General features: G+C 35.3%; 1 protein-coding gene across 2 annotated transcripts in view; it reads right to left on the reverse strand.

Annotated features, from left to right (window-relative positions):
- Nucleotides 1-14,645, reverse strand: part of RB1 (RB transcriptional corepressor 1) — a 130,245-nt gene that overhangs the window by 86,072 nt on the left and 29,528 nt on the right. For both annotated transcript variants that reach the window (XM_036831931.1, XM_036831932.1), the window contains exons 4-7: nt 13,044-13,163; nt 5,919-5,957; nt 4,842-4,909; nt 2,378-2,488 (exon numbers count right to left, since the gene is read on the reverse strand). In XM_036831931.1, coding sequence (XP_036687826.1) covers nt 2,378-2,488; nt 4,842-4,909; nt 5,919-5,957; nt 13,044-13,163 — 338 coding nt within the window. The remainder of the gene's footprint in view (nt 1-2,377; nt 2,489-4,841; nt 4,910-5,918; nt 5,958-13,043; nt 13,164-14,645) is intronic.

Consider the following 14,645-nt stretch of genomic DNA (forward strand, 5'->3'; position numbering starts at 1 on the left):
GTAAAAATGGTAAATTAGATAAGAACAATTGCACATTCCACTGTATAAAATAATGAAGTATTCTAATTATAACTCGAAGGTCAGAAATAATCTTGGTAACATTCTGCTACTTTTATTATTAGGCTTCATTAAAAAGCTAACAGTTTAATCTATTTATTAAATATCTACTGTAAATTATATACTGGTAATAGTTGTTGCCATCCCTATTCTCTTCTGCCCCAAACTAGCCCAAAAAAAGAAATTTAAAACCCCACAGACAAATATGAAAAATGCAAGGGAAATAGCCAACTTATAAACTAATATTAAGTGTATCCTACTAGTCTGCAAGGGGAAAAAATGTTTTCTATCTTAAAAGAGTCTTAAAAATAATAAGCATGTATTTATGGATTCAATTTGTAAATACAGGATAAAAAATAAATTTTTTAAAGTTTTAGCAAATAAATTACGATGCTTTTAAAAAATTAATCGTACAAATATACTCATGTGACACTAAATTGTAATTAAAAAAAAAATTCCCTGGATTATTTTGAGCATTTTCAATTCAAACTGAATGTGAATTCAGCTATTAAAGAGATTACAGATGACTAAGTATAAAAAGTATTAACTGCCTCTAGGCCCAACAAACAACTTACAAGAAACTGACAGGATAGAGGAACATGTTAAGACTATACCATAGGATGCAATCACTAAAAATTAAACCATGGAAAACTCAACAGAACAAGACCACCTGATTATTTAATAAACAAATTACAAGAAAAAGAGAGAAAGATAGATGGAGGAAGAACTTTTTAAGTCTTAAAAGCATACCAACCAATCACAAAGTAGAGATCTTATTTAGATTCTGATTTAGTCAACATGTAAAATTTTTTTTAATTACTTTTATAAAACAATTGAAAATATGGACACTTACTAGATATTTGGTGGAATTAAAGAATCACTATTAATTGATTTTTAGGTGTGAGAATGGTACCGTCATTATGCTTTTTTAAAAGACTTTATCTTTCAGAGATACATACTGAAATTTATAGGGATGAAATCGTATGCAAAAGTGTGCTTCAAAATAATATAGCTGGTAGAATTGAGCAGCAGATAGGACTATGGGTTGACCATAAGTTATGCATTGAGGGCAGGTGATAAGTACATGGAGGCTTATTATACGACTTTCTTCTCTTATGCTCACTGAAATTCTTCATAATAAAAAGCTAATTACAAGTTTACCATAGCCAGTTAATTCAACATCTTATCCTGCTTTCTCTTTAACATGGCACTTACAGAATTAAATGTACATTTGAATTATCCAAAAGAACAAAGGCTGTCAACCTAAAGTTATATATCAACTTATTAAAGTTATAACATTTTTTAAAAGTGAGGAAAAGGCATATAAAGGAAATTTTTAAAGATTCAGAAATTTTTAAAATATATTGTTTTCTATTTTTTCCCCTCTGTTTTGCATGTGGTTTCTGCTAAATGACCTGCCTTTTCTGTCAAGCCATGTTCAACATCTTTTCAAAATTCTGTTTCATTTTTCCAGGAAGTTATTGTTCACGAAGATTAATTAGGCTTCAGCTTTTCAGCCACTTCAACACTTTGAGACTTCCATGTTTTGATCTTTCCCTATTATTTTTAGTATTACTAATACTGTCAACATTTTAGGAGCAAGGAATCAGCTAAGCCTTAGTTAAGTTTACATTTCTCTATAGTGTATTAAGTGATTTTAAATCCTACTCTACATGCCACCAAAGGGAGCAATTCCATTCTAAGAGGAATATACTTGTCTTTGCTTAATGCTATCTAATTATTTCAGCAATAGCTATTATTTAAATACACCTCCCATCTCATCACCCACTGAAGTGGATCAATTACAGTTCATACGCAAAAAAAAAAAAAATCAGTCACATAATCATTATAGCTTCCAATAATAAAAATGTAGTTAATCCGTTCCTATAGAACGGGCTACTCTTCCCTGTGCAGTCTCATTCATATCTATGCCTCGCCTCTTGATTTTCTCTTTACTGGGAGTGCAGTCTCCCAACTTACCACAACACTCAAACCCTAACTACTCCTTCAACACTCAGTTCAAATGCCACCACTTTTTTATGGTCTTCCTTGGTCTTTCCCAGCTTGGAAAACTCTCTCATCTCCTCAACTCCCATAGTATTTGCTATATTTTGGCCCAGACTATTTTCAACCATATACTCTAATTACTTGCTTACTTATCTCTCCTTCTATATCTTATACTACTCAAGGGCAGAATCCATGTCTGATTTCTTTTTTATTATTCCCTTGGCTCTAGAACCATGTTTTGGATCTAGTGTAAGTCCATAAACAACTGTTGAATGATGAAGTAGGAGGGGCATAAATTACTTAAAATACTTACTATATGGTTCTTTGAGTAATGCAGGAGGTGAGAGTTTGATAAAATAGTCAAGGACACACAGCATTAACTGAAATGAGATCACCAGATCATCTTCCATTTGTAAAACTTGCCCTGAAAACAAAGAAGGTCCACATCTTAAGGTAGAGATTGAGGTCTTTAAGTCAGGGAAAATTGTGGGTATGGCTGTATCCATATACTCATTTATGCAACAATCACTAGAAGCATGTTAAAGATCTTTTTTTTTTTTGCAATAATTCAGTCAGATTTGCAATATATAAAAATATATAAAGTTATAAAATTATAAATGGGGACTTCCTGGTGGCACAGTGGTTAAGAATTCGCCTGCCAATGCAGGGCACACGGGTTCGAGCCCTGGTCTGGGAAGATCCCATATGCCGTGGAGCAACTAAGCCCATGCACCACAACTACAGAGCCTGTGCTCTAGAGCCCATGAGCCACAACTACTGAGCCCGCCTGCCACAACTACTGAAGCCCATGTGCCTAGAGCCTGTGCTTCACAACAAGAGAAGCCACTGCAATGAGAAGCCAGCGCACCGCAACGAAAAGTAGTCCTCGCTCACTGCAACTAGAGAAAGCCCACACAACAAAGACCCAATGCAGCCAAAAATAAATAAATAAAATAAATAAATTTACTAAAAAAATTATAAATGAAGTATAAGTCTACCATGAGAATTTTACATTTAGGTATTATTATAATAATTCAGTCCCTATGTCTAAATTTATTTTGATTTTTCCTTCTTTAAACTCACTTCCAGTTTTGGTAAGAGTTATAAAATTTATTACCTCTGAAAATCATTTTGAAGAATGATACACGTTAGTCTTCAGTTCTATTTATTTATGAAACCTCATATATTTTCAATTTCAACCCACTCCAAAATATTAAGAAATAACCAAAGCCATTAAGAAATAATAAAAATAGTACATAATTATAAAGTCATCTATAAAGCAATTATTTAGCACAAAATCCTAAAAGTTTATATAATAAATATACAACTAAAGAGCTGTATATTTATTATAAAGAGCTGTATATAAGGAAATTAATGCATATAATAAACACCTAAGAAAAAAACAGTGTAGCTACACAAAATATACAAATCATATAGCTATGACATATTTGCTTATGGCTCTATGTTGTGCAGTATTTTTAAAAGAGAAGTTTAATTTGATTCATTTTCTATCTTATTGGTATCTGACTGCTAAACCACTAATAATCCCAATACTGAAGGTACAGAAACTTTCTGGTTAATGTATTAAATCTCAAATTTTTAAAAAAGGAATTCTTCAAATATTCAAGGAAGAAAATGAGGGGGGTTGGAAATTAAGCTAGTCTCAGATTTCCCAACAGCAATGTTCAATTCCAGAAAATAGTGTCCTGAGGAAAAAAAAACACGATACAAGAACAGAATACTCAACCAAGTTGTCCTTCAAGTCTAAAGACTACGGACATGGTTCATAAACATGTCAAACATAGAAAACATAGCGCCAAAAAGGCTTTTTTGAAAAACTCCGTCACGGTAAAATCTAGTCAGCTAAGGATAGACCAAAATAAAGAACTCAGAAATGGAGAAGCTATGATACAGGAGTGACAATAAGCTTAGAATCCGTTTTACATACATAAATGAGACAAAACAACTGTGATAATTATAATTACAGAACAGAATGTAAATATTATAATCTTTGGTAATGTAATGATAACAAAAAATAAACAAATCTGAAAGTAGGGAATAGGGAGGTGACAGGAAGAGTGAGAATTCTTTTTCTTCAGAGCAGAGTAATATATATTGCTTTAACTCAAAACACAAAGTTAAATAAAGATTCTAACCTCTTAATGTTTTCATAATCTTAGAGTAATATTTTAAGAAATAATACTGATTAAGTGACAAAACATATAAATTTAAGCAATTCCTTCCATTTCTCTTATTTTCTTCTATAAAATTTGAGTAAAATTAATTTTTATATTTTAAACATAGCACAATAATATGATATTATTTTTAGAAACTTATATATATGTTTGTGAGTGTACTCATCCACCCACCTTTTTTAATCAGAATGTTATTCCAGATACATTTCTGTGCATACAACCACATAATTTTAATGATTATTTCTAGGTGGGTTTTGGGTAATTTTTCTACATTTTTCTTTCTGCTTTGCTGTATTATTTGCATTCTTTATCATGAATATATATCACTTTTATAAAAACAGTAACATTATTCTTAAAAATAGGAAAGAATGAAAAATATTAGAAAAAGAAATGAAATGAGACATTTTCAAGCTTGCCTCCAGTATGAGAATTACAAGAACTTGCAAACAGTTAAAAAGTCACACAAAGAACTAGGGGGAAGGAGGAACAATATTAAATAGAATTAAAATTTTGAGCTTACTCGAACGAATTATCAATTATTACATTTGAAACATTAGTATGTAACAAACATAATGACTTTACCTTTAGCTAGTAAAAATGTGAGCCAAGAAACTTTTAGCGCCAACATAGAATTTATTTCCGTAGATATCCTAGTAAACAAATAGAAAGAAGAAAAAAAAAACTCACACTGTTTTCCAACTACACCTTTTTTTTTCATTTTTTACAATTATAGACCAGAGTTGATCGCATAATAGAATACAGTCCATCTTAAATGCACAATTTACACATGAATTCAATTTGTCTCAATTCAGTTAGTGTTTTCACCATGTTATTTATATTTTCCCAGAGTAGAATACATTTTTTAAAGAAAATATTGAATATCTTCTACTGTAATCCAAAAATATGCACAGAAAGTGGTATAATATGACATACATGGTTTCCAATTAATGCTTTTCTGCTCTCTTTTCTAATTAAAATCAATTTTCTGTAAGCAGAAAAACAGAGGTTTGGGTGACTCTACCAAATTAACACTATGCCTTCATAAACATTAAGTTATTCACTTGTTGGAATTAACAAGTGGAATTAATAGAGTTAATTAATAGAGTCATTAATACACAATTTCCCTTTGTATCAATCATCTACAGCATTATTACTTCAATGGGGCAGAAAATCTCACATACTACTCGTTCTGTTTCCGAAGAAAAACTCTAGAGCTCTTACAATGGTATACTGTTGGAACATGTATCATACATTTAAAAAGACTATTTGGAAATTTTAATATAGACGTTCATGTTTATTCTTACTCAAAAGTTATGCTCTTGAGTCTTAGTTAATAAAATGCCTATAACATACTCTGAAAAAAGATTTTGTCAATGAATTGGCATTTTTCCCAGAGCTGGTAAAATGTTGCTCTGAATTAACTTCAACCTTATTAGTTCTCCCTTGTAGTAAAAGGCATGTATTTCATACCACTTTCTTTGTGAAAAGATAAATAAGCCATATAGGGCTTAAATCTATGACCTTAATTTATGAAGTAGCATAGAACAGTCAATCAAACTAACCCTGAAACTATCAACGTGTTTGGGATTATTCCACAAAAATCTCTAAAAAAAAAAAAAAACCCCAAAAGTGAAAACTAACATGCTCTGAGGTACTTACGAACTGCTGGGTTGTGACAAATATATAAGTTCACAGGTCCTGAAAGGAAGAAATAATTATGTTAACATTATGGCTGTTTTTAAAACTTACTTTTAAATTTTTTTCATAATTTAGAAATCAGTTTTATCATGCTTTATTCATCTTATTTTAAGAAGGATAAATTTTTTCTCAAGTACAGCATTATAAAACAAAGTTAAAGTAGATGTTTCCAATTTATGACATTTCACACATCACTGTAATATCTAATTACAAAAAGACTGGATTCGATATGTGCATTTCTAACTTGGAATACATTCTGTAATTGAATCTTGATCTGGTTAGAATCTCAGATCAGGTCATAAAAGCTTATTTAACTAAAAGTGTCACTGAAATAACACAACTGAAAAGTACTACAGTAAGTCCCCTATACACGAACCTTCAAGTTGCAAACATTCAAAGATGTGAACGTGCATTCACATGTCCAATCGTGTAAGTTAGTTCACGTGTCTGGTGTACACTGTCACCTGTGTGCATCCTCTACAAGTGGTTGTGCTTTGTGTACTTTACTGTACAGTACTGTATAGAGTACAGTAGTACAGTATCTTTACTTCAAGGCCAGGATGTCTGGAAGCAAGCGTAAAAGTAGCAGTGACGTAGCTGGTACTACTGTACTTTTCAAGGTACTGTACTGTAAGATTAAAAATGTTTTCTTTATTTTTTTGTGTTTATTTTTTATGTATTATTTGTGTGAAAAGTATTATAAACCTTTTACAGTACAGTACTATGTAGCCAGTTGTGTTAGTTGGGTACCTAGGTTAACTTTGCTGGACTTCACGAACAAATTGGACTTACGAATGTGCCCTCGAAATGGAACTCATTCATATGTAGGGGACTTACTGTATAAAACCTACCTATTTAGGACAATGACTTCTGGAATGGTGGAGTAAGGTTCTCTGCAGACCTGTTTCCTAATATAATAACTACAATTGGTAAAACTATTTTTAAAAAACCATTTAAAGTCTCTGGAAATTTTCCTAAGGGCATACAACAAAAAAAGGAAATATTTCTTCAAGAAAATCTACTAAATCTTGGTAAGAACAATGACAGTCTGTAGAATTCAAAGCAAAACTCATTTCCTCCTCCTCTCCAACTCAGCATAACAAAGCTCTACCCCTGGCAGGTGTAGCCAAGACACAGGGCTCTTCTCTCTCCAGCTCCCAGCCTAGAACTATCTCTCTGGGAAGAGTAGGCTACCAGCATTTCTCATCGCCCCCAGATCTGTGTTGCAGAAAGTCTATCCCAAGCAAGAGGAGCTGAGAGGTCTGGGGCTCCTGTCCTCCGCTTAGCCCCCACTCACAGGGTAAAGTTTTACTCCAGGCACAGAGCACATCAAAAATACTGACTTCTCTTGCTGAGCAGCTCATAGGACAGAGGTTCCAGCCAAGAAAGGCAATCTGGGAAGACCAGGGGCTATCGCCTCTTCTCAGTGCCCTACTCTTAAAACAGAGATATCACTCCAAGAAAAGAGACCACTGTCCTCATCCTGACCTCCCAAGCAGTGGCACAGAAGTGGTGCCTAGGGGAGAGGCAGGCCCTAAGAACATACAGCCTTGAGCTCTCCCCAAGGGAATTCATTTGGAATGGAGTGCAGGGATGTTCAAGAATAAGAGAACTGTTGAAAGCAATACAGACTTTGGTGGAAGCAAGAGAAAGACAACAGATCTTATGAGAGCAAAAAGCTAAATCCTAGGGGCTTCCCTGGTGGCGCAGTGGTTGAGAATCTGCCTGCCAATGCAGGGGACACGGGTTCGAGCCCTGGTCTGGGAGGATCCCACATGCCGCGGAGCAACTAGGCCCGTGCGCCACAACTACTGAGCCTGCGCGTCTGGAGCCTGTGCTCCGCAACAAGAGAGGCCGCGATAGTGAGAGGCCCGCGCACCGCGATGAAGAGTGGCCCCCACTCGCCACAACTAGAGAAAGCCCTCACACAGAAACGAAGACCCAACACAGCCAAAAATAAATAAATAAATAAATTTAAAAAAAAAAAAAAAAAGCTAAATCCTAGATCATCTAGGAGAGAACCAGGGAAAGAAACAGCTAAGAATAGCTCTCCTAGTATCAAAATAAGCCTCAAGGCTAGCCTCAAATACTACTCCTGCAGAGGGAGCCAAATTTAATCGGATTAGACTGTAAAGCAATTTGTGACCCAGAGCATTGTCAAAAACAATAAAGCAGGACTTCCCTGGTAGTGCAGTGGTTAAGAATCCACCTGCCAATGCAGGCGACATGGGTTTGAGCCCTGGTCCTGTTAGATCCCACATGCCACAGAGCAACTAAGCCTGTGCACCACCACTACGGAGCCTGTGCTCTAGAGCCTGAGAGCCACGACTACGGAAGCCCGCGCACCTAGAGCCTGTGCTCCGCAACAAGAGAAGCCACCGCAATGAGAAGCCTAGGCACTGCAGCGAAGAGTAGACCCCACTCGCCGCAACTAGAGAAAAGCCCGCATGCAGCCACGAAGACCCAAGGCAGCCAAAAATAAATAAATACATTTATAAAAAAAAAAACAATAAAGCAATCAGTCGGCAATTAGTGAGAGGTAGCAACTAGGTGTGATATCAACAGAGGCAGTTAGCTTAAGAACAGGGAAAAGATAGTCAAAGAGAACCCAGCTAAAACCACTGTCAGCTCAGAGTGACTATGTACCTGTCCAAGGCTACACTAAGGAGCAAGATCAGAGGCTACACACTGTGGGAGAAAAAGACTTCATTGAGATAGTACAGCTAAGCCACTAAACAAATAACAAAGACAAAACAACAGCAGCAAGCCCCACGAGAGAAAAGAATCAGCTCCCAGAGTTACTACAATGTTATCAAAAATGTCCGGTTTTCAAAAATAAATATGAAATATGCAAAGAAGCAGGAAAGTGTGACCTCTACATAGGGAAAAAAGCAGAGAACAGAAATTGTATTTAAGAGAACCAAAGTGTCAGACTTAACAAAGACTTCGAAACAGCTATTATAAATATGTTCACAGAACTAACGGAAATCATGCTTAAAGAAGAAAAAAAGGTATGCTGACAATGTCTCAACCAACAGAGGATTATCAATAAAAAGAGAGAAATTACTTTAAAAGAACCAAATGGCAATTTGAGTTGAAAAGTATAGTAACCAAAATAAAAAATTGACTAGAGGGACTCAAAAGTAGATCTGAGCTGGCAGAAAAAAAGAAGCACTAAACTTGAAGACAGATCAAAAGAGATTATGTGGTTTGCAGAACAAAGAGATAAAAGAAGAAGAAAAATGAAGAGGCTCACAGAAGAGGCTCACCAAAAAATATATTGGTGTATTTTTTGGACACCAAAAGATACACCAATATATGTGTAATGGGAGTACCAGAAAAGAATGGGGAGAGAGAGAAAAAAAAATTTTTGTAAATAATGGCTGAAAACTCCCAAGTCTACACATCCAAGAAACAGAACAAACTCCAAGTTGAATAAATGTAAAGAGATTCACACCTAGATATAGGATAAATGTTGAAAGACAAAGAGAAAATCCTGAAAGCAGCAAGAGAAAAATGATCCATCATATACAAGGGAACCCAATAACATTAACAGGTGACTTCTCAACAGAAGCAATGAAGATCAGAAGGCAGTGGGGATTACATACTCAAAGAAAGAAAAAAAATGTCAACTAAGACTCATACATACAGCAAAACTACCTTTCACAAGTGATGGTGAAATAGATAGTCTCAAACAAAAACAGAGAATGTGCAAACTCATCTTATAAAAAAATAGTAAAAGAAGTTCAGGCTGAAAACAAATGACCCAAGACAGTAATTCACATCCACATGAATAAACAAAGAGCACTGGTAAAGGTAATTATGTTATTATGAAAGATGGTATAATTACATATTTCTTCTCCTAATTGATATAAAATACAACTGCATAACACAATATGTATATATTGTATTCTTGGGCCTCTAACATATGAAATGTAATGTGTTTGACAACAGCAGCACAAAGAGGTGGGTAGGATCAAAGCTGTATTGGAGTAAACACATGACACAAGATGATAAATCAAATCCATGGAAACAAATGAAGAGGAGATGAAATGATATATAATAAAGTTAATATAACAAACTCTATAAATATACACTTGCTCTCCTTTATACTGTCAACTACTTTAAAAGACATACAACCCAAATGACTATAAGTAGATGAATGGATAAATAAAATGTGGTATAGCCATACAATGAAATATTATTCCATAATAAATAGTAATGAAGTATTGAAACATGCTACAACATGGATGAACCATGAAAACATGCTAAGCGAAAGAAGCCAGTCACAAAAAATATGTAGATCAAAAATTTACATAGAGAAAACTACTATCTTATATTAAAAAAAAAAGCAGATGGTAATCAAGAGGGAATTTTTATAATTATAGAAAATATGTTTAATGTCAGATGCATTGTTTTATATCATTTTGTAATTTAATGTAACTCAGAATAGAATGTTATCATACAGTAAAGATAATGACATGCAATATAAATCTATGCTGTCTAATACATTAACCACAAGCTCCTATGGCTACTGAACACCTGAAATGTTTTTGGCTAGTACAAATGAAGTTATGCTGTAAATGTAAATTACACACCAAAATATTAAAAAAAATACTTAGTATGAGAAAAAGAATGTAAAACTTCTCTACTGGTTTCATGTTTTCCTGTTGAAATATAATTTACCTAACATAAAATTCATCATTTTAAAGTGTATAAATTCAGTAGTTTTTAGTATATTCACTTTGTTATGTAATCATCACCGTTATCTAAAATTTCCATCACCCCAAAAAGAAACCCCACATCTTTTAACAGATACGCCTCATTCCCTTCACTTCCCATTCCCTAGCAATCACTAACCTATCTTCCATCTCATGGATATGCCTGTTCTGGACATATCATATAATGAAATACGTGGCATTTTGTGTCTGGTATCTTTCACTTAGCTTAATGTTTTCAAGGTTCATCCATATTGTAGCATGTAGCAGAACTCTATTCCCTTTTATGGCTGAACAATATTCTACCATATGGATAGATCACATTTTGTTTATCCATTCATCAGCTGATGGACATTCAGGGTGTTTCCACTTTTTGGCTATTATAAATAATGCTGCCATGAACATCTGTATACAAATTTATGTGTTGAAATTTGATATTTTGGGATATATGAGTTAAATAAAATGTTAAAATTAATTTCACTTGTTTCTTTTTACTTGTCACGCAACTACTAGAATATTTAAAATATATGGCTTGGGCTTCCCTGGTGGCGCAGTGGTTAAGAATCTGCCTGCCAATGCAGGGGACGCAGGTTCGAGCCCTGGTCTGGGAAGACCCCACATGCCGCGGAGCAACTAAGCCCATGCGCCACAACTACTGAGCCTGCACTCTAGAGCCCGCGAGCCACAACTACTGAAGCCCACGTGCCTAGAGCCCGTGCTCCGCAACAAGAGAAGCCACCGCAATGAGAAGCGCGCGCACCACAACTAAGAGTAGCCCCCGCTCGCTGCAACTAGAGGAAGTCCATGTGCAGCAACGAAGACCCAACAGAGCCAAAAATAATAAATAAATAAATATATATATATATATAGCTTGCATTTTTATATTTCTATGTGACAGCATTAATGTAGTTAATAATAGCTTTAAAAGCTACTGTTTATTTAGCAGTTAGTATGTGCTTGGAGGTGAGCTAACCAGTAACATTATCTTACAATTACTCTGCAAGGAGAGCATTATTAGCTATATTTTACAGATTGAAATTGAGGTTTAAAGACGTTAAGTATGTTTCCCTAGCTCACACAGTCAATGAATGACAAAATTATTATTAATATCTAGATCTGTTTAGCTTTTTAAAAGTTATCATAATCACTACAGCACATTGCCATATATACACATATAGTCTACCCTGAAATAAATAGGCTTTAGTATCACAGTTAATCTTCCCAACTGCTCTTCAAAAGAAGGTACATATAAGATAGAAGAAATCCTATTGATCTACTTCAAGGCCAATATACACTAAATTATCTCATATAACTAGTCAATGAAAATTCCAAATCCCTTTTGCAAAGGCCTGAGTGACCTTTTAAAGGCCAAATCTGACTATGTCACTCCCTAGCTTAAAATCAATGACTCTCCATCTCCTGCTGGGTAAAGTCCAAGCTCACTATCAGTCTAATTCCCTCCTACCTTTTAGCCATTAGCAATATCAAAATACTTTACAGTACTGCTCTGGCTTTGCACACATGCTTATCACTCTGCCTAGGATACTCAGTCCCAGTCTCCACATATTTTGCTTGCTGAGTTTCTATCTATCCTTTAAACCCTACTCAGACATTGCCTTCTTCTATAGTTTTTTCACCCCAAAATTATTCTTACCTTTAAACATACACAGTATTTTGCCCACTACATAATTTCTACTTCTTACAAATAATCCTCTACAATAGCACATTAAATGATTATTGCACTTATTTTTATTAAAAGATAGAATTTATTTATTTACTATAAGCTAATTGATGATCATAGTATCATATGATTTTACATCCCTAGCATCTAACACATAGCGGGTACTAACAGTCACTTCATTAATGCTTGTTGTAGTTTCTTAATTTATGTGGAATAAAACAGCTGATAGCCTGAAGTTTCTTAAAGGATATTCCACAAAGAAACTACCTCTTCTAAACCACCATGGAGAATACAAGTCATAGCTCAGTAGTATAGGTCACATACACCTTCCAGTGCCAACATGCTTTCTTTTTCTAAACATAGTATCACCATTAGGAAGAATTTTAAATTTAGGTCACCCTTCCATTCAGAGCTACAAGTCTTCTGGCAGAGAAGGCTAAAGTGGAAACTAGCTTTAAGTTTGTTAAAAAAAAAAAATGAGAACCATGAGTAAAACAAGTAATTTTGGAAGAAACATTCAGAATGAATATGATTGGACAAATAAGAAAGTTAAGAATATTAAGGGGACAAATCTAAGGTGTAATACTTAATAACTTTACTAAGAACGTAACAGTTCCCAGATGGAAGCTAATCATGAACACTGATATGAAAAAGCAGGGTGTAACCCTAATAAAATTTGTACTTTACCTTTCTAATTTGCTGTAGAGTGCACACAACACATTATACTTCTTCAACAGTCTTGACATAACATTATCAACTTTGGTACTGGTATCGATTTCTTTTAGTAAGTCAAAAAATTTATAGACACTACAAAGGAAAGAATAGAAAAAAGTGAATCCATAACTTTAAAAATTCATTTTGTTTCATTTTCAAAGCATAGACATTTCTTTTTTTTTTTTTTTTTTTTTTTATAAATTTATTTATTTATTTTTGGCTGAGTTGTGTCTTCGTTGCTGCACACGGGCTTTCTCTAGTTGCAGCGAGCGGGGGCTACTCTTCGTTGCGGTGCGTGGGCTTCTCATTGCGGCGGCTTCTCTTGTTGCGGACCACGGGCTCTAGGCACACCGGCTTCAGTAGTTGAGGCTCACGGGCTCTAGAGCTCAGGCTCAGTAGTTGTGGCTCACGGGCTTAGTTGCTCCGCGGCATGTGGGATCCTCCCAGACCAGGGCTCGAACCCGTGTCCCCTGCATTGGCAGGCAGACTCCCAACCGCTGCGCCACCAGGGAAGCCCCAAAGCATAGACATTTCAATTCAAAACACTTGTTAGCTCTACACCAAATCACTATTATATATCCTTTGGAAGGAACTTAGTTTTTGCATTTTACTAGAATTTAAAGAGGAAAAAAATCAACTAGTCTTCAACCTATACCACTATATCTATACACCTATGCCTACATCTACTTATCATCAAGAACACAGAAAAAAAATAAGGGTTATAACAGACATATACATATATTTATTTCTGTATCTATCTATATGTTTTAAAATCACAAGTTCACATCCATTTATCCAATTCCAACACAAAAACTACAGGGTTCCTTCCAGTGTTTCCCTTTCCATATTTATAACTCTTCTTTGACAGTGAGAAACCTGGGACCCACTTATCTTTAATTTACTCATTTAATCAATCCCCCTATATAAGTACCAAGCTACCCACTCCTCCACATGGGCACCCTCCTCTCCTGCTCAGACTGACTCCCCCCATCCTAGACTGCCCTCCCCCCTCCACATGGATACCGTCCTCACCCTAGTAGGGCTCTGACTCCTCACCCCAGACTGCCCTTACCTCACATGTGCCATGACTCCCTATACCAGCTGCCCGCACACCCTGCTTGGTCTCTGACATTGCACAGCAAGCAGCCCATGTCAAGAAGCCCCAGGCCCCTCGTGGATGACCTCCTCATCCCACTCTGGCTCTGGCATCCTTCTCTGGGCACCACAGTGCTCCCCACCACAGATGCACACACCTACTTTCTTCAGCCCACCAGCGGTTTTAGGACTGAATTGTTGGGGAAGGGAAAAGGGAAACTGATTAAAAATTTTAAGTTGTTGAAATAATAACTTTAAATCATTGTTTATTGTTTTCTATAAAAATTAACCTATTTGAAATATCAATACATACATTTTTGACTTCTGAAAAATAGGGCGCTACAGATAGCAATCATCAACTGCACCTCACATACTCACTTCTAATCAAGTTCGTCTAAGGAGTTATACCAAAGCAGCTAACTGAACTACAGGGTGGTCACCAGACCCATCCATAGGCTGTCTAGCAAGCAGTGAGTTACA

Source organism: Balaenoptera musculus, chromosome 18, assembly GCF_009873245.2.
Source record: "Balaenoptera musculus isolate JJ_BM4_2016_0621 chromosome 18, mBalMus1.pri.v3, whole genome shotgun sequence".
In the NCBI taxonomy this organism is placed as follows: Eukaryota; Metazoa; Chordata; class Mammalia; order Artiodactyla; family Balaenopteridae; genus Balaenoptera; species Balaenoptera musculus.